This window comes from Kwoniella bestiolae, chromosome 2, assembly GCF_000512585.2.
Source record: "Kwoniella bestiolae CBS 10118 chromosome 2, complete sequence".
Classification (NCBI taxonomy): domain Eukaryota; kingdom Fungi; phylum Basidiomycota; class Tremellomycetes; order Tremellales; family Cryptococcaceae; genus Kwoniella; species Kwoniella bestiolae.
The window spans coordinates 562,998-583,180 of NC_089242.1; the positions used below are offsets into that span (position 1 = coordinate 562,998).

Consider the following 20,183-nt stretch of genomic DNA (forward strand, 5'->3'; position numbering starts at 1 on the left):
TCGCTACATTCTACCCTGAGGTGTCTCACCGAACATCGATCGTCGAGACATTCTGTACTTGAATAGATCTCATGGATCATGTTGGAATCGGATAAATCGGTCAATTCCAGTAGATGCTTCCTACCTCCTCTAGGGTGGTATACTGAACAGTCACGGATACGGTCAAAAGACTGGCGGAGGTGGCTAGATGAACCGAAGTGGCATTCTTTGATGTGTCTCCACAATACTATCGATGACGGATCGGATCGGATTGGTTTGGAGATGACTCATAGGCTTGCACCACAGCTAACCTTATGAGCGGTAGCGATCTCACATGAGCGGTGCCTACTTCGCCACGCCTTGACGGGTAGATCGTGCCGGATACGGGATGGGCACGATGTATGCTTATGGCAAGGTCCCGGTACGGGAAGGATGAAAGATGATAGAAGTGGCTTAAAGCTTTTGGTGGATGGGACAGCCATCTCGGGTTAGGCCGCCACATCCGCTTTCAACTCTGATTCCTTAAAGTGGGTGGCTTTTATATATATCTGCACGAAATGTGTTTACTTCCGCTTTCAGTATGAACTTGAAAAAGAGCTTTCACACGGGTGTTTTCGATTTTGCTCCCGCTGCTTTCGGGAAAAGGTGATAACATTTCCCTTTTATTATGCCACATCACTATACCTAGATGCTTAATAATTTTTTTCTTCTCACTCCCTTCGCGTCTTGTGCCGGCATTTCCTCTCTCTCTCCCATCTCTCAACTTTTCATCTTTGATCTTATCTTTCTTTTTTCTTTTTTCTTTTTTTTCTTTCGGTTCGGTCAATACGACCCACCCACCCACCATTATATCTCCTTTGCATCTCATATAGCACCAAAAATGTCATCTGCCAACGGACACGCCTCTTCCTCCTCGTCGAGCAACCCCAATGCTCCCGCTAGATCAGAGAGCCTGCTCAAAGCCGCTGATGCCTTGTCATACCTTGATGAGTACCCTCGAGGAGACGGTCTTTCTCTTCACGAATTGATGGACTCAAGGAAGAATGGTGGTTTGACGTACAATGATTTCTTGATGTTACCTGGACATATCAATTTCCCTGCTAATATCGTATCTCTCCAATCCAAGTGAGTATAACAACGTTGCTTGATAAGCAATACATATAAATCATTCAGAAATCGAGCTGATGCTTTTCGTACCCCCAGAGTAACCAAGAACATTGTACTCAACACCCCCTTCCTCTCTTCTCCCATGGACACTGTCACCGAGGACCGGTAAGCTAGAAGTTGTATCACGAAGGACGCGTAGCTGACTAATCATATTTTAGAATGGCCATTGCTCTCGCCCTTCACGGTGGTCTCGGTATCATCCACCACAACTGCAGTGCAGAGGACCAAGCTGCCATGGTTAGACGAGTCAAGAAATTCGAAAACGGTTTCATCACTGATCCTATCTGTTTGAGACCTGATAACACCGTTGGAGAGTGAGTGTCCGATATGAGCGGAGATAAGGAGCATGCACTAACGTCAATCTATCTCTAGCGTATTGGAGATCAAAGCCACGTACGGTTTCTGCGGTGTACCCATCACTGGTAAGTCGATTTCTCAGCGCGTAGACGCGTTGAGCTAAATTGTCATTTCAGAAACCGGAAAGATGAACGGCAAACTCGTCGGTATCGTTACCGGCCGAGATGTCCAATTCCAAGATTCCTCCGCTTCCGTCAAATCAGTCATGACCACCGATCTCGTCACTGGTACTGCCGGTATCACCCTTGAACAAGCCAACAACCTCCTCAGAGATTCCAAGAAGGGTAAACTCCCCATTGTCGACTCTCAAGGAAACCTTGTATCCCTCGTCGCCCGATCCGATCTCTTGAAGAACCAAAACTACCCTCTCGCCTCCAAAGTACCTGAATCCAAACAATTATACTGTGGTGCTGCCATCGGTACCCGACCAGGTGACAAGGATCGATTGAAGTTGCTCGTCGAAGCTGGATTAGATGTAGTTGTATTGGACTCTTCTCAAGGAAACTCGGTATTCCAAATCGAATTCATCCAATGGATTAAATCTACCTACCCCAAACTCGAGGTTATCGCCGGAAACGTTGTGACTAGAGAACAAGCTGCTCAGTTGATCGTTGCTGGTGCGGACGGTCTACGAATCGGTATGGGTTCAGGATCAATCTGTATCACCCAAGAAGTCATGGCTGTCGGTCGACCTCAAGGTACCGCCGTGTACGCCGTATCTGAATTCGCCTCTAGGTTCGGAGTACCCACAATCGCTGATGGTGGTATTGGAAACATCGGACATATTGCCAAGGCTCTTTCGCTCGGTGCTTCGGCAGTGATGATGGGTGGTATGTTGGCTGGTACGACCGAATCACCTGGAGAATACTTCTATCACGAAGGAAAACGAGTAAAGGTCTACAGAGGAATGGGTTCCATCGAAGCTATGGAACACACCCAACGTGGATCGGTTGCTTCGAAGAATGCTATCCTCAAAGGAGCAGCCGACAACGCTGCTACTGCCAGATACTTCTCTGAGGCCGATGCGGTCAAAGTTGCTCAGGGTGTCTCTGGAGACGTCGCCGATAAAGGAAGTATCAACAAGTTCATCCCATACTTGTACACCGGTTTACAACACTCTTTGCAAGATACCGGTATCAGGTCGTAAGTCCCACACACCCGCCCGCTCTACCTTACTTCGTATGTACGGTCACGCTGATATCTTCCTATCTCAATTTAGCGTCACCGACCTCCAAAGAGAATCTCGAGCCGGTACAGTCCGATTCGAACTTCGAACTGCATCTGCGCAATTGGAAGGTGGTGTTCACGGATTGAACTCTTACACCAAGAGATTGTTCGCTTAGGCGATTGTTTTGGACAGTTGGTCGATATATAGAAGAAACGACGTTTTTGGTGGATGTTGGTGTTGAGATTATACTTGCTTTTCAAGCTTTACAATATACAATTTTAGGTATTACTTTTGGGTCATGAATATGTATATACTCATACTGCATCAGCATTCGCATCGGACACTTCAGGTCAATTGCATTGAAGTATCGAGACTTTACGAATCAATAGCAGTGTGCCGTCGAAAACAAAAACGATATATGCATGCTATAAGATACAAACCAAATCGAATACACAATAATACAACAATTCACACAGGACCATCCATGAGTTGGGGATTGACCCAGAGCTACCCTATTTCCTAGCTCTCTTCTTACCTATCCCAGAAGAATTATCCAAATTACTAGCACTAGCGCCTGTAGTTCCCGCAGATCTCTTGGAAGTCTGATTCAGCCCCGCATTATTCGGATGACCCATATCGATCATCCTCGACTCAATCATCTTGCGTACCAACGCCTCGGCCTGCTCAGGACCGAATTTCTCTTTCTCTTTTTCCTTTTCCTTATCTTCTCCTAGACCTGCCAGGTTCTTGGTCTGGTGACGTATAGAGGAAGGCTCGAACCCCTCCCATATAGCGTACAGGCAGATGATATCCTGCACACATGCGAACAGGACGTTCAGGTTCACTTGAAATCCAGCTAAGAACTCTGCTGCACCACTTGGCGGGGCAGCTAGACCCAGTGCTTGGTTGGTGGTTATTGATGTGGAGAGGGATTGGACCTGCGTGGAGGACGTTCGTGTGCGCGTGGAAGAGTTTGAGGAGGAGTTGTTCATGGATGTGAGGCAGAAGGCTATGTAGATTGCTGAGATTGCGATTATGTAGGGCGGGTAGAGGAGGTGCACGTCAGTTCGGTAGGTGTCGTTGAGGATGAACCTTTGTGGGGGTTAGCGTTAGCGCTGGCATGTACTGTTTGGGTAGATACATTTGAGGATATCTTTCTTTCTTGGGAAGGTCGGCATTCCCTGCTCCCTACAACCAAAACTTTTGGTCGAGTATAAGATAGAAGCAACCACTCACCAAGAAATCTGTAACACCCCTTCATCGACCTCGCCTATACCCTCTGTCGAACCCCGGCCCATCAACCTCCTTATCCTCTTCGCCTCCTTCTCGTCCTCATCGACTTCCTCCGTATCTTTACCATTATTATTGATATTGGGCGAAGGGGAAAGCGAAGGTTTAGACGGCACGTTCAACATGGAGTTCCTACTCTCTTCGTCCTTTTTCTTCTTCGCCTCTACCTCCTTCTTCTTGATCATGTGATCCTCATCTACCCTGCTCATTGGGAATTTACCTGCATCGGCGGGCTCTCGTCCTGTTATATGCAATAATGCTCTGTATGGGTGGAATATGACTAGGTGGAAATCGAGATCTTCGAGGAGGTAGAACTCCATTTCTCCCAATTTGTTCGCTTCGGCAGGGAAAAGCTTGATGTTGTATTCTAGATCGGATGAAAAAGAGATCAGCTAAGAAATGTTGAATCACTTGATAGGAAAGTAGCATGCGGAGATGGTCAGATGGAAGGAGACACTAAAACATACCATTAAAAACAACCTTGGCCTCACTGACGACACTCTTAATATGCACCGGCGTCTCCTCGACCTTGGCAGCTACGAATACACAAGCAGCCAATACCAAATAAGGATTTGTCTCGCATATGCTATTCTTCAGGTAGAATCGCTTGAAAAACACACAGGCGGTAGCTATGGGTATTTGACGTAGTAAAAGTCGTTTGCCCAGTTTCTGGATCAGCTGGGTGAAGAAGATGTTCAAGCAGTATAGCTGTTTGGGGGTACAGTATTGGAGATCTACTTGACGGGATATGAGGAGGGAGGGGCGGGTGGTGAGCCAGTGGAGGCAGTGGGAGGAGGACCAGAATGAGGAGGACATGGTGGGGGTGACCAGGGGACTAAGGTGGGAAGGAAAGGCCGAGGAAGGGGATTAGTCGAGGGTTGGACGGTCGAATGACATGGTTATCTGGATGACAGGAGCTTTGAAGAGGGATTAGTCAGATGCTCTGCGTTGTACATAGGTCACTGGTTGATGCGTTCGAGAGTTGTACAAGGTATAAAATAGGACGATGGAAAGTGTTGAATTGATCTTCTCTTTCTCTTGCCCATCTTTCGATTGACTTGTGGTGGTGAAATAAGTGATGACATCATCATTTCTATCTGATGCGAAGAATGTTGGAATGTCGGGTTCTGTCAAGAGCAACAGAGCACAAACAGTTTACAGCAACAGAGCAGCATCTTCAACATCTTTCACATCTTGATCCATACTTGTGATACTTCAATTGAAAGTGTCCCTGCCTTCTCAAAAAGACGCCTGAGGTCCGCAGAAAATTCAGATCCGACTGCACAATGGATGAAGAGGCCGTTCAACAACAAAACTTGTCCTTTCCTGTGCTCCCTCAGGCGGACCTCGAGAGAGTAGCGCAGGTAAGTGCAATGCACGATTCTTGTAGACTGTCAGCTTTCACCAAGACAAACTTATTCGCCAGATCTCAGCTGACCTTCACCTGTACTTCGTATTCAGACAATACTACACCTCTTCTCGCCTTCTACCTCGTCGAATCCCGAATTAGCGAAACACCTTCAAAGGGAATTACAGCAGATCCAATCTGCTCAAGAAGCTTGGGGCCTCATAGCTGGTCTGGCAGGACATGATGTAGGTTTCAAATTTCAACTCAGCTGGAAATGTTTTACGGGATACAGCCGACAGTGTGATATAGGACCCCAACATACGATTCTTCGGAGCTCATACCGCTCAAGTGAAGATTTCTCGAGATTGGTACGTTCAGCTACCTAATCGTTGATCTGTGATCCGAGGAGCTGAACAGAGTAGCTGACTACTGAAAACAATCAATCAGGGAAACTCTTCCAGAGGAGTTGAGGCCCGCCTTGCTACCTCTGCTACTAGGCACACTTGGCAATGCTATAAATCCAAATAATCAGCATTCCTATCAACCTGCTAATGGAGTAGTTGTAAGGAAGTTGTTCGGATCAGTGAGTTGAACATCCTGTTCGACAAAATCTTCTCTTATGGAAAGGCTCTGTACTCATTGATGTCACTATAGCTCGCATCCCTTCTCCTGCGTCTCGCATTCCCCCACTTTCTTCATCCGATTTTAACAGTGATCCAAACTATACATTCCGCTTTTGCTTCTTCCACGGCCCTTCCACCCTCAGCACCTGGATCAGGATACAACACGCCCGGGGCCGGTCCCAGCCAGTCTTCTTCCTTCGATGGTGTCCCGCCTCAACTGAAGCACCGAGTAAGACTCTTGGCTCTAGAATGGTGTGCCATCTGTATTGAAGAGATTGGTCGAGCCGGTTTGGCAGAACATCAACGGTGAGTCTTTGTCTCTGAGGCTTGAAGACTACCATATCGTAGTAAGATGCTAATCCTCGATGTTCAATAGGCAACCCCTTCGAAGACATATCGAAAGTGACCTCTCAATCGTGGTCAGTACAATAACAGATGCAATGACTGGTGATCCTAAATTGAGCCCGAACGAAAGACTGAAAGAAGCAGAGGCGGCATGTAAATGCGCAGAAAGTTGGATAGATTGGGGACTATCACCTGAGTGAGCTTAGCTTTGCTGTTGGATCTGGCACGCCCCAGCTTACAAAATCATTGATCATAGGGAGTTGAACATTCTACTACCAGCGTTGTATGACCTCCTTCCCATGCCTGCCGCCTCGTCAGCTTTGGTTGAGGTGCTGTCGGAAAGTATATTCAAGTATGGGAAGGGGACCAAACTTCTCACAGAACCTATGCTGGCATGGGCGGTCGGGCCCTCGGGTCAGGCGTTGCTTGCTTCGGTAAATGATGGTGAGCTTATCCAAAACTTGCAGATCGAAATGCCAGAGAAGCTCATTCATCCATGAATTTCAGACCCATCAGAAGAACTAATTGGATTCACGAAGCTTCTCGCTGCGTTAGTGGAGCACTCGTCCGAATGGCTTGTAGCTCGAATACAGCAGAATGATGTTCAGGCGTTCTTGGGTATAATACTTCGTTTGACGGGCTGGCGGGGTCTGGGTAATGTAGAAGAAAACCTAAGCGAGGTGAGCTAGTTGTTTAACATAGAAAAGATAAGCTCACCAATATATCTTTGCAGCTCACTTTACCGATATACCCCATGATACAAGAAGCCATCATGGACGCACCTATGTTCTCGGCTCCTCATGAGACATCGCCTGATTGGGCGGTGGCCAAGAACTTCTTCAGAGAGCTAGTGGAAGTCACCAGGCGGAAGGTCAGGTGGCCTGGCGAAGGTGATAGTGGAGGTAGTATCGGTGGGCTTGATAAAGAGGATAGAGAGAATTTTGAGAGTTGGAGGAGAGATGCGGGGGAGGTCATCGTTGGAGCGTAAGTGCACGTTGTACTGTGTAATGCAAGGCTTCAACTGATGATGGGTCATATAGGTACTATATTTTGAGAGATGAGATGCTGGCGAATCTGACTAGTATAGCTGGACAACAAGTGCAGGGTGGAGCGCCTTGGCAGGTGAGCTGATTCGCGTTCTGTGTACTACGTAGATGGAAGCAAGATAAGTAGCTGACTTGGTTGGTTGATCAGGATATCGAAGCCACTCTGCACTGCATCCGATACTCCTCAGAAGCTGTTCCACTAGGCGAGGAGAAGAGTCTACCAATATTGTTTGGAGAGCAGATTCTTGGTCAGTTGGCTCACAGACCAATACGAGGGAAGGGAGAAGAGAGGCTGAGATTGACGGTTGTGTGCTTGATACGTGAGTCGTTACCTCGATATCAGCTGGCATAGACTGGTCACAGTATGTCATCTACCAAGGAGCGAGCTGATGCATCGATACAGAATCATACGAAGAATGGTTCAAGTTCCATCCGGTTCACTTACCGCCGGTCCTATCATACCTCGTTCCATCCCTCACCTCTTCAACGACCATCTCTCGATCGGCAGCCGACGCCTTGAAAGCACTATGCGATATGTGCAGGAAAAAGCTGGTAGAGCATATTGGAGCTTTTGCAGAATTGCATGGCAAGATAGGTGATCTAGGGGTGAGTTGGCTGGCGTACGAAGAATAGGAGTTGCCCTCAGCTGATCGTGCTGCCTCGTAGCCTGAGGAGCAGAGTAAAGTCATACAGGGGATAACAAGTGTGATACAAGCACTAGCACCGGCGGATGCAGTTGGGCCAGTCGAGGTAGGTCAACTTCAAATCTGCCAGTAGTTCCAGGCTGATTTTGTTCTAGGGGATCATCTCACCAATCCTATCGCGTATTGCACAATCCCTTCAGCAGTATTCTGTCGACCGTGCAAATGCCCAGCCTGCTCTTGTACAGGCCACAGCAGCCTTGACGGCGTGTTTCAAAGGACTTTCACCATCTGAGGATGAGATGTTTGATACCACCGATGAAGGCGATGAGGCCGCTCGAGAAGAGGCTATAACGCTCACAAGGGAGGATCCGAGAATCGTGGAATTGAGGAGAGGAATAGAAAATGCTGTCGAGGGATTAGTGAGCGTTGTGGGCAGAGGTGAAGGTGATGCGGAGGTTGCTGATGTGAGTGTTGTCCGATATGCTCTGTTTAGCCTTTCCAGAGATTCTGATTATACGGAAGTGATGCTGATAATATGCACTGTTATGCGGATAGGCCATCTCATCACTACTCAAACACGCTACTTTATCCTCATCGACTCTGATATCCCTATCTCCCCTCCCACTCCTCTCGCTGGTCTGTATGGCATGTGAAAACTCCCCCTCAGCGTTATGGATGTCATTAGCATCGACATTGACCTTACGCGTCAATGCACCCGTGACGAGTTTCGCAAGGAAGAAGGAAAAGACTGAGGAAGTAAAGAGACAAGAAGAGGACGAACAAGTTGGGAAATGGAATGTCATTGGTGATGTGGCTTCGAGGTTGGTGGTTGTGGCTGGAAGGTTCCTCGATGGGGAGGGAATGAAAGAGGTGAGTATTTCAACTTTCAACTGATTGAGCCTGCGCCATCCTACAGCGGCAAAGTAGTTCAGCTGAGACTGGTGTGATTAGCATCCTGACGTGGTGGAGGGATGGTTCAAATTCTGTTCATCTGTAGGTCCAGATTGCTTCCTTTGCTCATGTCATAAATGTATTGACAGGATTGCTAATATGTCGATTTTGTGACAGCTTGCATCTCGTTTCCCCGGAGTGTTACTGCGCCTGCCACCCCAGATAGTAGAAGGATACATGTCATTGGGTTTGATGGGCCTGGGCACGCAGGAGAGGTTCTCGCTCAAATCAGTTTCGGAGTACTTTGTGAGTGATCTTCGCTATCTGTAACTCCCCCCACTTCTGGAGTATCCTTCGGATACACTACTATCCTCTTTGGTTGATCCGGTGACTATCACTTACAACATGGCGTACGATACTTATGTTCTGTACACTTGATAGGTCGCACTCCTAGCTAACACGCGCTATCCATCCCCACTCGAACCCCTTTCCGACCCCCTATTCGCACATTTTGGTCCATCCATCCTACGAGCGCTCTTACTTTGCGCGGGGAGTGAGGGGCCGAGGTCGGTCATACCGAATATGGCGGAGTTGTTGGCTGCGCTTGTGGGGAGGATCAAGGGGGAGGAGATGAGTAGCTGGTTGGATCAGGTTTTGAGTCAGGTGAGTTGGTCGGTCTTCTTCTGGATAATCAGATTGTACCGATTTGAAGGACACCCATCTTGATCCGAAGGGACCACATATACTGCTGTAAATGGTTTTGGCTGACGGGTCATATGCGCTTTGATGTATAGGAAGGATACCCTGATCCTAGAGCTACGGCTGCTTCGAAGAAGAAGTTGAAAGAGGCTGTTTTGAGGTGAGTTGAATATATTCAAGTTGTATTGACGTGGTATAGAACTAATGGTGTGACTTTGACTAGATCCCGAACGGCCAGGAGGATGCGAGAAGCCTTACATGAGTTTGCATTGGTTGCTCGAGGGCTGGATGGGACTACTTATGGAAACGCTACGGCTGTGTGAGGGGTGTAGTTGTCCGATCAAGATGTCGATGTCTACTCGTGCACTGGAGGATCGAAGCATCCAGGACAATCATATTGGCCTAATATGAGTGATTACAGCGAACCTAATGCATAATGACGTTATGATGGCTATTATACAACATGATCGTACCCAAAATACCTTGGAACGCAGCATCCTCCCAATTCATCTTTTCCGACGATCCACATCGACCTTGCGCACCAAGTAAACTAATCACTGATCTCTATTTGCGATAGACTATATAAACCCGCTCTCCCTCATCGACCTAGTCAAAGCGAATATATTATCCCTACCCTTACTGCTCTGCGCAGAGTCGTTGACATTGACCCATTTCCTATGATCGTTCAAACCATCTATCAGACATCCTTCCAAGAATACTCGACATATCTGATCCTGATTCTGATCCTGCGTTTCTTGTCCCTTTTCTGACAACGAGCTGTTTCCATTTGGATCTTGGGTTGAGGCGTATTCGACCTGGAGAAATATGGACGTGGCGTTTGGATTGGGTAGGATGAACACTTTTAATTTAAGGGAATACTCTGCTTCGATCGAAGTGGAAGTGGGAGGAGAGAACGGGGTGAATGAGAGGACTGTTAGTAGGAGGGAGTTACCGGCTAGAGGGGTGGGTGTGGGGAGGGTGGAGGAGGTTGTGGATGCTGCCTATGTGGGTTAACGGAATTAGCGTATGAGTATGTATTCATTTATTTTCATCTGTTGAAGAAGATGACGAGTGCAAGTGAAACGCCATAGCCTAGATTGGATGGGAGGAAAATGTACGATAGCTCACAGCTTTGGCGGATTTACTATAACCCATTACGAACGGACTCAAGAGACTCTGTAACATCGGTTGAACGTTTGAGGTAGGTCTGACAGCAAGGCATTTGAATCTTTCCGGCTGTCTTTGACTTTGCTTTGGTGTTACTTCTGTAGATCCCGTGTTGTCGCGTAAAGGCCCGCCGGTCTGAGGTTGTGTAAGATCTACGTCGACGCCGGGTGTATTTTTGGGTTTATCGATAATTTCAAAACCATCATCGTCCAATGTATCTTTGTCTATCTCTATGGGCTGGTCTGTACTTTTGGAGTTACTCGCCCCGTTGGTCTGTTGAGTTTGATCAACACCATTACTTGTCTGGGCTGAAGATGGGAGATGGGATGTTAAGGCAGATCGGTCGTCCAAGAACAGATAGGTTATATCCTCCTCTTTGGTATTATCTTGCAGAGGTGTGCTTCCAGGTGGTAAGGGGTTGGGAAGGGTGTTGATAGTAGTTAGATATCGTGATGTCGATTTGGTTGTTGGTTCGGTAGATGAAGATGATGTTGGAGGAGACGGAAAAGTCGATCGATAAGTTCGGAATTGGATTGTTGATCTCGAAGGTGTGTGTAGCTGTATCATGTAGATGTATGACCATTAGCTGGGGACCGCAATGGTGAGATGTGAGATCATAGTCAATCTCGCACTCACACTATAACTCTCCAATATCCTAGGTAAAATTATATCTGCCAGAGAGATCTGACGTCCCGCGGGAGGGTTGAAGGACCATTGGAGTTGGCTAGATATATCATCTTACAAGTTAGTTCCTGTACATCCCCGGGTCTAGGAGTTTGGGGTGAGGCTCACACTGTATGACCCATTTTGATATGTGCAAGATGTACATCTATGCATGTGCTCGTGAAGAGAGAAGGAAGAACAATGATGACCACCCAAAGATGCGAGAAGCTAGAACCAAGTAGTCAATAGCATATCTTCCACGTCATCATTTTCATTCAGACTGGTAAAATCAACATTACCCGTAGACAGGAAAAGATCAAAAACGCGTCTATCCTATCGTTCAGCATCATCAATCACCTCTTTCTCAACATCCATGCTGGATATATCGTCATCGTCAAGGCAATCACACTTGTACGAGCCTCAACCCTCTGCACCAAGCTGCGAGAATCGAAAGGCCAATTTTGAGGAGACTGACTGACCCACCAAACAAGACCCAGAAATTCTCATCCTCTTTCCCCATCCCCCCCTTCCTCCATCACCCGGCATGAAAATCACGATCCACTCATACCACTCCGTAGCGTACTGGAAATGGGACATCTCATCCGACGAGCCCCACAAACTACACAAGCATCTGGATCTGGATGATATAGAAAATGGGTATATCAACCCTGATGATCCAGCTACGATGGAGGATGGGGATGAGGATGAAGAGGTCTGTGGGATCTGCCAGAATGCTTTTGAGGGTTGTTGTCCGGAATGTAAAGTCCCAGGAGATGATTGTCCGCTGAGTGGGTGATGTTTCTTTTGTGTCTATTGATGATATGATGAGATGAGATGATCTAAGCTGATCATTGGATATTCACTTCCCACTTTATTATCGATATTTCCATCGACATTGACTTGCCATTGCAACGCATATGATCTGATTTGGAACTGATGCTTTGTCACCACCTCGATACTTCGATTCTCGACAACAGTATGGGGAGAATGCACCCACGTATTCCACATGCACTGTCTTCTCAAATGGATAGATACCGAATCGTCGAAACAGCAATGTCCAATGGACCGTCGGCCATGGGGTGAGTAACATGTTCAGCTCTGCCGGCTCATGAAACCCCATCAGAACTTGCTTCGCAGATAAGGTGATAATATGCTAATTGGATTCAATGTTGTTTCGACTTATAGTCACCGCGGACCGTAAACCCGATAAACTCTCAACTACCTCCACAGGACAGCCCGTCGCCCAAGTCGCTCCTGGACCATTGCCCAGTGAGGAAGAAGGTGGGGTAGTTATGCTCGCTGATTTATCGGGAGAAGCGGATCTGGGTGAAGGGGAGGAAGGGGAAGAAGGGGAGAGTATGGAAGTTGATGGGCGATAGTGTCGGTCGGCTTTCCTTCTTGTCTGGTTGATCGGCTTGTATATATGTGCATAAGATGTTGTATTATGGCCCTATGGTTATGTATTATTATTCCCATCTAGGCTTCATACTTGCATTGTCTAAGCTTCATACTTTCATTATTACCATTGTTCAGGCCACCGTCATAGTCAAACAGCTTCGAACGTTTGTCTCGTTTGTTTCCGTCGGAAGTGTTGTGCTTGTTGACGAATGCGAAGTGTGTGGTTGTTCCTTCACAGCATTTGTGTATGTATATCACTTGGCAACATCATCAATCATCAATCATCTACTATACTACCTTTCATTCATACAGGCTCTCGCTCTCGCACCCAGTGTCAATTCAGTATAGACAGTAGCCTAGGAGAGGAGAAACAGTCTGTGAATCAGTCGCACAAGTACGATCTCACCACTTTTCGACTATACACATAAACGACCCAACGACCCAACGAGGTGAAACAACGGGGTCAGTAGAACACCCATTCACGAATCGACGACCCCCTTCTTGTTGGCCATCATGACCAACCCTTCCGCCCCCGTACCAGACATAGTCACCACCCTAGCATCTCCAGACTCGACAAAAGGCGTCTGGAACGATTCGACGCTGATATCTGACGGAGATCCTTTGGGAGGTATCAAAGAAGACGAGAGGAATAGCAATGAAGTGGGGAGGGAGACTATGAGGGAGGATGCAGCTGGACCATCAAGCATACATGAGGTGCGGACCTTCCTCTCAGCCGCCTGTGTTGAGTCAGACCATGTAAGCTGATATATTCCGTACATCGTAGCTATCGATCCATGCCCTGGCTCAAAGGGGCGATACACCATCTATATCATCGTTACTTCGCGAGAATCCCTCTCTGGACTTATCGCAGCGGGACGAACAGGGTATAACACCGTTACATTGGGCAGCTATCAACGCGCATATGGGGACATGCAGGTTTTTGTTGGATAATGGTGCGGAGGTGGACGCTGTTGGGGGGGAATTGAAGGCTACACCGCTGCAGTGGGCTGCGAGGTTAGTCTTCTGTCTTACAACTCATTTTTCCAGCTGAGGTTCCGTTCTGATACACTTCGTGATCTTTCCGAGAGCTGATAACATAGATGATTCACAGGAATGGCCATCTCTACGTCGTCCATCTACTTCTATCCCACGGCGCAGATCCAAATATCCTGGATTCGCAGGGGTTCAACACGTTGCATCTGATTACGCACTCAAGTGCTGTAATGCCTTTACTGTATATGGTGAGCTGGCATCAGGTCTAGAGCGAAATGAATGTACAGCTGAAGTGTATGATCGAATAGCTACATCAACCTGTCGCAATCGATGAGAAGGATAGTGATGGACATACGTCGTTGATGTGGGCGGCGTATCAAGGTGAGTTGCTGTCCAATTTGAGCAGCCCATCTTGTTTGCCTTCCGAACTCAATCCTCCCATTTCCTTATACCCCGGGAATCCCTTGGTTTCAAACGAGTAAGACTAACAAACTCATCCACCATCATATTGACATAGGCGACGCAATCTCTGTCCAACTCCTACTTCGCCACGGAGCTTCAGTCCACCTACAGGATAACGCAGGTATGACTCCTCTACATTGGGCAGCGGTCAAGGGAAATAAAGTATCTATCAAGCACTTGTTAGAAGCTGGAGCGAATCTGGATATACGAGAGGAGAGCGGGAAGACACCTAGGGACATGGCTGAGGAGTTGAAGGGTTTGGTGCCGTTTGAGAAAGGGTTGGAAGAGGCGGGATATAATTCATTGGGGATGAAAAGGTATGGCAAGTTGAGTGATGTAAGTTGTCTCTCTTCAAGTAGATCTTGGCGGATCGTGTGATGAAATCATCAGAGTCACTATGGCTGAGAATTGAGATAAGATCTTAGCTGATTATGGGTATCTGATGATAGCGAAACACTACACTAGCTATATTCGTCCTACCCACCTTGTTCCTTGGTCTGATATTCAAGACATTCGACTACTTCCCAGGTTATATAAGCTTCCCATTGGCTATAGCGGAATTCATGGCTATGCAGTTGGTGAGCAGATCACCATATACGATCAGTGTGTCATCTTCTGTACGCTAGGAACTGATGTTGTTCTCTCTGCCAGACCGTAACCCACTATCTCCTCCGACACATAGTCAGCGAATACAAGGTATCCTCTTCCAACCACTTCACTTCCATCATCATCGCCAGTATAATATGGGTATTCTACAGTTGGTCAAGTCGGCTGGTATTCGGTGAGTACCTTGTTTCGTTGTGTCGCTATAAACACCATGAAGTCAATTCTTACCTCAGGTGCCATATAGGTACACCGGGTGATGCGTTGACGAATTTGATCTTCTTCGTATCATTCGCTGGATGCTCTTATAACCTCTTCATGGCTATTAAGAGCGATCCGGGATTTGTGCCTTTGCCGATCAACGATTCAGAAGTGAAGGAGGTGAGTTCTGGTCTCAATTGTTGCATAACGCGCGGGACCTTCAGTCCATGTGGATTGGGCTCATGATGACGATCTTCACATTGTAGGCCCTCGAAGATCTAGTGGATCAAGGAAGATTGAACGGTACGAACTTCTGCATCGAGTGTATGGTAAGTTTGCGCTCTACCTGTGAAATTCGCTGTACATGTTATGCTGATCTTCTCGTTCGCCAAAACAGGCAAGAAAGCCTCTCAGATCAAAACACTGTAGAACATGTGGCAGATGTGTAGCGAAATTTGACCAGTGAGCTAATGTGTTCAAGCTGTTATGCAAGCGGAAGCTGATCTTGGATGTACAGTCACTGCCCATGGATCTGGAACTGTGGTAAGCACTGCTGTCGCTAATGTCTCGAAATTGACGCAACAGGAGCTGATGAGTTTGCTCGCGTAGTCGGATACAAAAACCATCGGTCGTTCCTCCTTTTTGTACTATTCCTAATAGCTGGGATAGTGACCTTTGACAGACTAACAATAGACTGTAAGGCACCCGACCTCGCGCCCTCAAGGCTACATATGCTCAGCTGACCACATACTATTCCTTAGACATACTCGAGAAATCACCAGAATATACCCCTCCCTCAGAGCCTTCACCCGGTATAACAGTCTGCGACATCTCCACGACCCTATGCCGAGCAGCATCATACGATTCATTCCTACTATCAGTATCATTATGGGCGACCCTCCAACTGACATGGACGATCGTATTGGCGATATCACACTTATGGCAAGTAGGCAAACAAATGACGACATTCGAAGTATCCAACCTTGGAAGATATGGCTACATGGGAGGTAGAGGCGGATCTTCCCTCCGCGACCAGAGTGGAGCACTCACCAAACCCTCCCAGGCTCAGGCGTTCTCGGTAGGAGCTGCGCCCTTCCCTGGAGGAGCGTCTGAAGAAGCTCAGGGCCCGTCCTCGGCTGGTCCAGAGGGTAATTTCTCTTCGTTCCCTCCTCCTCCTCCCCCGCCTCCGCCTGATGGAACGGGGCATGGTCATGTGCATGGACCGGGATGCAAGCATGGTGAAGGTGGACACGGACATTCACACGGTGTTGGAGCGATATGTAAAGGTTTGGGCAGGGTTGTTAGTGGGTCTTTGATGAATATACTGGGATTGGATAGGTTCACGAAGGGAAAGGCTTTGGGAGGGATGAAGAAGGCTGGGAGGGATCAGAATCCTTTTGATATGGGATTTGTACAGGTGAGTCACTCGAGTAACGGACGAAGCGCCAATTTCATTCTCGTGTACAAGTATCCCATGAACCCCCCTCAAGGTGTTTTCGCACAATCATCACTCTCTCTCTCTCTTGGTGTGTGTAATTTGAACAAGTGCTATTTGACTGATATGTCGTTACAGAACTGCACGGACTTCTGGATCCCATCTAGAGATATAGATTACACACAGCTATACGACGTCCCCTCGGAAGGTTGGAGAGCTTACAGAAGGAAGATTGCAATGCAGAGGCAGTTGGGTGGGGAAGGTGGTAAGGGAGGGTATGTCGCTGTTGGTAGTAGTGCCGATGAGGAGGTGTAATGGTTGTTATATTGTTATAGATAATGATAATGATAATGATGCTTTGTCATGATTTTGTGTATATCTGTGGGTGCCATTCTGATGGTTCAGATGTTTTGTGCAGCTTTGTACAAAATTGTTGGGGGTGCATCGCTGGACACAATACATCTTGCCATGTCAGGGTCATTCATCATTGTCGTTATAAAGAGTCTTCAACGTCTAGTTACCAATATTAAATATTTTAGCTAGGTTCGGAATCTGAACTTTGCCCTTCTTCAGACTCCATCTCTCTTTCTTCCTCCTCCTCGATTGTTTGGATATGTTTCCTCTTCTTCCTCTTCGTTTCCTTTACTTTTGGAGTGGATGTGGGTGGGGAGTTCATATCTGAGGTAGCTTTCGGATTTGGCTTTCTGTACCCGGCTGTATGTACTGATCGTATAATATGTTGTTGAAGTAGGATACCTATTCATTCACCCAACCAATATAATCAGTCAAATAAATAAGATCAAGTGTTGATCTATTCACTCACCTATCGCCATCAATCCATCACCTTCAATCGCCTTATACATATCCCTCTTCTTATACCTCCCTTTCGATCTCTCTTTCCTTCCATTAGTCTGATCCAGCTCACTCGTCCCTCGACGAGACTCTAATATCAACTCCCCATGTTCGTCCACGAACTCTTTCTTAACTATCACCTCCTCGTCATTCAGCTCGTCCTCCTCATCTTCATCCTCGGCAGTCCTCCAACTGACTGTAGATCTAGATTTCGAATTTGATTTAGAACCCGATTCGGACCTCGAGCCGTCGTGACCAGCACCTCGCCCATCCGCATCTTGCAAGATCAATAATCTCTTCTTACTTCCCCAGGGGATTGTCCGACCTTTCTTGGAAGGTTGGTATAAAAGCTCGTTGGACATGTAGAAATTGGATGCGTGGGTGTGGACCGAGAGGAGGAATTCAGAGGTGGGAAGGGGGATTGAAAGTGATGGGTCTTGGGAATGTGGGCGAGTTGATGGGCCAGCTAGATTGCGATCAGATTTACACGTCAGCTTTGTTCATTATTTCGGTCGAACGTTGTATAAGCTAGGGTAAGCAGGCAGTGCAGACTCACCTCCGTTCTCATCGACATCACCATGAACAGCTACCATATTCTCGATTCCCTCTCTGGCAGACCGCCGTCGAGTCTCCCATGATCTCTTGGTCCTTTCTGAGATGACCTTGTCCACTGTCCTAGAGGGGTTTGTGGTGATACCTTGCGGTAATTCCTTGGATTTACCTTTATCCATCGTGTTAGAAGATGGTATGGTCTGAGTTGAGCTTCGACGCGCTCGTTTACTCGGTCCTTGGGATTTGGTTTCTGGCGATTCTTGAGACATCGTTGCTGGTTGATGGTTTCTCGCTCACATCACTATGCTACGTCAGACTCATGATGATGTGCTATAAAGGTTTTGAGAATGGGAGAAAGAAAAGAAAGAATTGGAAAAACAGATAGGCTGGATGATATCTTGATTTCAGGCACGGTTATCAACGAAATTCAACAAGTCAAATCCACTCGCAACCAACATTTCAATATCTTTTCAACATCCTTCCTCCTTCCTTGGGATTACTATCACCTAAGCAGACTCTCCAGGAATGTCCGACATCAAGATGGACGAAGCTCACCTCCCCACCGACCTCCTCGAATTAGCCCACCGACTCCTCATAGCTGCCCAAGCCGCACCAGCAAGCGAGGTCCAGAAGCTCGTCGAGGCAGGTGCGCCAACTTGGTATCAGGATGATTCGCTGGGTTGGTCAGCCCTTCACTACGCCGCGGAGAGGAAGGAACCTCAGATATTGGAAATATTGCTTAAGGGAGGGGCGATCTGGAATTCGGTGGATAAGTGGGGTAGGACCGCGGGGGAGGTATGTATAAGTTTGGGAGATGAGGAGGGGTGGGAGATTATTAGGAATGAGGGGATTAGGTCTGGTACGTTCGCTCTTCAATTCAAACTCAAGATCCGAACGAAGTGATAGCAATCATTCTTTTCTCCGCCCAGCATCAAGCTAGAGCAGAGAGATTGGGCTGATTTTCACTGGTCTTGTCGCAGAAATGTTACATCACGCTTTGGCTGGTCCCTCCTCTCCCCAATCCGACTCTTCGACCAATATGAAGTTAAAAGCGGAAGACAAAACTTCAGCTGGAGACAATTTGACATTTCTGAAAAGTAAACTGACATGGGATGTGGGAAAAGATGGGAAAGAAAGGGTTTTAGATGCTGATGGCAATGGGTAAGTGACATTCTCAGCTTGGGTTTTAGTGAAGGGATGGTAGCTGATGATGGTGTATAGAGTCATGATGGGCTGGGAAGAACCTCTCAGTGAGTAATTTTTCTCGTACACCGTTTTCAAGAGGTATAATGCTAATGGGAGGAACAGTGGTCGAACATGTCAAGTTGATGACGCATGATCATCCTAATGCTCAGCCAGGTGCAGAGGGAATGACAATAATGAACGTAGGATTCGGTCTAGGTATAGTAAGTTGCATGTCGCTCCTCTGATCTTTCCAGATAATCGGTGTCGTAAATACGGTCTTTATGCTGATTCTGATTCTATTTCTGGTTTCCAGGTAGACCGCCTATTCCAATCCACCCAATCTCCCTCGCATCCCAAACCCCTCAATCACACTATCATAGAAGCTCATCCACAGGTATTACAATATATCAAAGATAAGGGGGTGGACAAGTTACCAGGAGTGAGGATACTGGAAGGACGATGGCAGGATTTCTTGCTTGATCCGGAAAGGTTGGGGGAAGTTTTGCAAGGTACGCCTGGGGGGATGGGGTATGATGCGATTTTTGTGGATACTTTTGCGGAAGGGTATGAGGGTGAGTCGGTTTTCTTCTCATGTACCCAAAATTTCCCCCCACGATCGGCCTTGTACTATGTACTGGACACTTACCTCTTTAGAAAATGCTGACCCTCTCGCTGTACTTCAGACCTCAAAGCCTTCTTCGAAGTCCTGCCTGATATACTCGAACCTGAAAATGGTATTTTCTCATTCTGGAATGGTCTGGGGGCGACCAGTAAGTTGTCATCACGAGTCTAACACTATGTCTTTACTGATTTGTCGTTGAAAATCAGACGCTACCATCTACGCCGTCTCCTCTTCACTTGCCGAATTGCACCTCGAAGATGTTGGATTAGATACCACGTGGCATGACGTCCTTATACCTGAGAGTTTGAGAGAGGAAGTTTGGAAAGGTGTCAGGAGAAGGTATTGGGAGTTACCGGGGTATAAATTGCCTATAGCTAAGATGAAGCTTATGTAGGTGAAGCTAGAGGATGTGAGGAGATGCAAGAAGTTTGACTAGATCGTTGGGATTGTACAATCTCTTAACGACAGGAAATCACACAGTGTTTGACTTGCA

At 47.2% G+C, this 20,183-nt stretch overlaps 8 protein-coding genes across 8 annotated transcripts; 5 read left to right on the plus strand and 3 right to left on the minus strand.

Annotated features, from left to right (window-relative positions):
* Nucleotides 1-859: 859 nt before the first annotated feature.
* On the plus strand, nucleotides 860-2,846 carry I302_103348 (inosine-5'-monophosphate dehydrogenase; the record flags this gene model as incomplete). The annotated part of the gene is made up of 6 exons (XM_019188718.1): nucleotides 860-1,104; nucleotides 1,183-1,251; nucleotides 1,305-1,460; nucleotides 1,519-1,568; nucleotides 1,620-2,646; nucleotides 2,723-2,846. The coding sequence occupies 6 exons, from the start codon at nucleotides 860-862 to the stop codon at nucleotides 2,844-2,846; spliced, it is 1,671 nt and encodes a 556-aa protein (XP_019048280.1).
* A 337-nt stretch (nucleotides 2,847-3,183) lies between these two features.
* On the minus strand, nucleotides 3,184-4,777 carry I302_103349 (uncharacterized protein; the record flags this gene model as incomplete). Its single annotated transcript, XM_019188719.1, has 3 exons — nucleotides 3,184-3,763; nucleotides 3,908-4,328; nucleotides 4,429-4,777. The coding sequence occupies 3 exons, from the start codon at nucleotides 4,775-4,777 to the stop codon at nucleotides 3,184-3,186; spliced, it is 1,350 nt and encodes a 449-aa protein (XP_019048281.1).
* Nucleotides 4,778-5,247: 470 nt separating this feature from the next.
* I302_103350 (uncharacterized protein) lies at nucleotides 5,248-9,880 on the plus strand (the record flags this gene model as incomplete). The annotated part of the gene is made up of 20 exons (XM_065869656.1): nucleotides 5,248-5,325; nucleotides 5,423-5,554; nucleotides 5,619-5,677; nucleotides 5,757-5,892; nucleotides 5,964-6,238; nucleotides 6,309-6,473; nucleotides 6,534-6,721; nucleotides 6,785-6,957; nucleotides 7,011-7,261; nucleotides 7,318-7,399; nucleotides 7,472-7,643; nucleotides 7,727-7,929; nucleotides 7,990-8,073; nucleotides 8,123-8,431; nucleotides 8,523-8,837; nucleotides 8,919-8,960; nucleotides 9,036-9,164; nucleotides 9,300-9,521; nucleotides 9,653-9,717; nucleotides 9,781-9,880. The coding sequence occupies 20 exons, from the start codon at nucleotides 5,248-5,250 to the stop codon at nucleotides 9,878-9,880; spliced, it is 3,180 nt and encodes a 1,059-aa protein (XP_065725728.1).
* Nucleotides 9,881-10,135: 255 nt separating this feature from the next.
* Nucleotides 10,136-11,530, minus strand: I302_103351 (uncharacterized protein; the record flags this gene model as incomplete). The annotated part of the gene is made up of 4 exons (XM_065869657.1): nucleotides 10,136-10,558; nucleotides 10,686-11,282; nucleotides 11,361-11,448; nucleotides 11,517-11,530. The coding sequence occupies 4 exons, from the start codon at nucleotides 11,528-11,530 to the stop codon at nucleotides 10,136-10,138; spliced, it is 1,122 nt and encodes a 373-aa protein (XP_065725729.1).
* A 401-nt stretch (nucleotides 11,531-11,931) lies between these two features.
* On the plus strand, nucleotides 11,932-12,766 carry I302_103352 (uncharacterized protein; the record flags this gene model as incomplete). The annotated part of the gene is made up of 3 exons (XM_019188722.1): nucleotides 11,932-12,175; nucleotides 12,365-12,466; nucleotides 12,573-12,766. The coding sequence occupies 3 exons, from the start codon at nucleotides 11,932-11,934 to the stop codon at nucleotides 12,764-12,766; spliced, it is 540 nt and encodes a 179-aa protein (XP_019048284.1).
* Nucleotides 12,767-13,298: 532 nt separating this feature from the next.
* Nucleotides 13,299-16,794, plus strand: I302_103353 (uncharacterized protein; the record flags this gene model as incomplete). Its single annotated transcript, XM_019188723.1, has 14 exons — nucleotides 13,299-13,499; nucleotides 13,570-13,799; nucleotides 13,897-14,026; nucleotides 14,087-14,159; nucleotides 14,296-14,576; nucleotides 14,690-14,818; nucleotides 14,892-15,021; nucleotides 15,091-15,224; nucleotides 15,311-15,373; nucleotides 15,442-15,506; nucleotides 15,562-15,587; nucleotides 15,654-15,740; nucleotides 15,806-16,461; nucleotides 16,618-16,794. 14 exons carry the CDS (start codon nucleotides 13,299-13,301, stop codon nucleotides 16,792-16,794), a joined length of 2,382 nt encoding a protein of 793 aa, XP_019048285.1.
* A 220-nt stretch (nucleotides 16,795-17,014) lies between these two features.
* I302_103354 (uncharacterized protein) lies at nucleotides 17,015-18,152 on the minus strand (the record flags this gene model as incomplete). The annotated part of the gene is made up of 3 exons (XM_019188724.1): nucleotides 17,015-17,235; nucleotides 17,303-17,797; nucleotides 17,888-18,152. 3 exons carry the CDS (start codon nucleotides 18,150-18,152, stop codon nucleotides 17,015-17,017), a joined length of 981 nt encoding a protein of 326 aa, XP_019048286.1.
* A 256-nt stretch (nucleotides 18,153-18,408) lies between these two features.
* Nucleotides 18,409-20,084, plus strand: I302_103355 (arginine N-methyltransferase 2; the record flags this gene model as incomplete). Its single annotated transcript, XM_019188725.2, has 7 exons — nucleotides 18,409-18,742; nucleotides 18,864-19,044; nucleotides 19,105-19,133; nucleotides 19,192-19,289; nucleotides 19,382-19,640; nucleotides 19,752-19,838; nucleotides 19,897-20,084. The coding sequence occupies 7 exons, from the start codon at nucleotides 18,409-18,411 to the stop codon at nucleotides 20,082-20,084; spliced, it is 1,176 nt and encodes a 391-aa protein (XP_019048287.2).
* Between the last annotated feature and the right edge of the window lie 99 nt (nucleotides 20,085-20,183).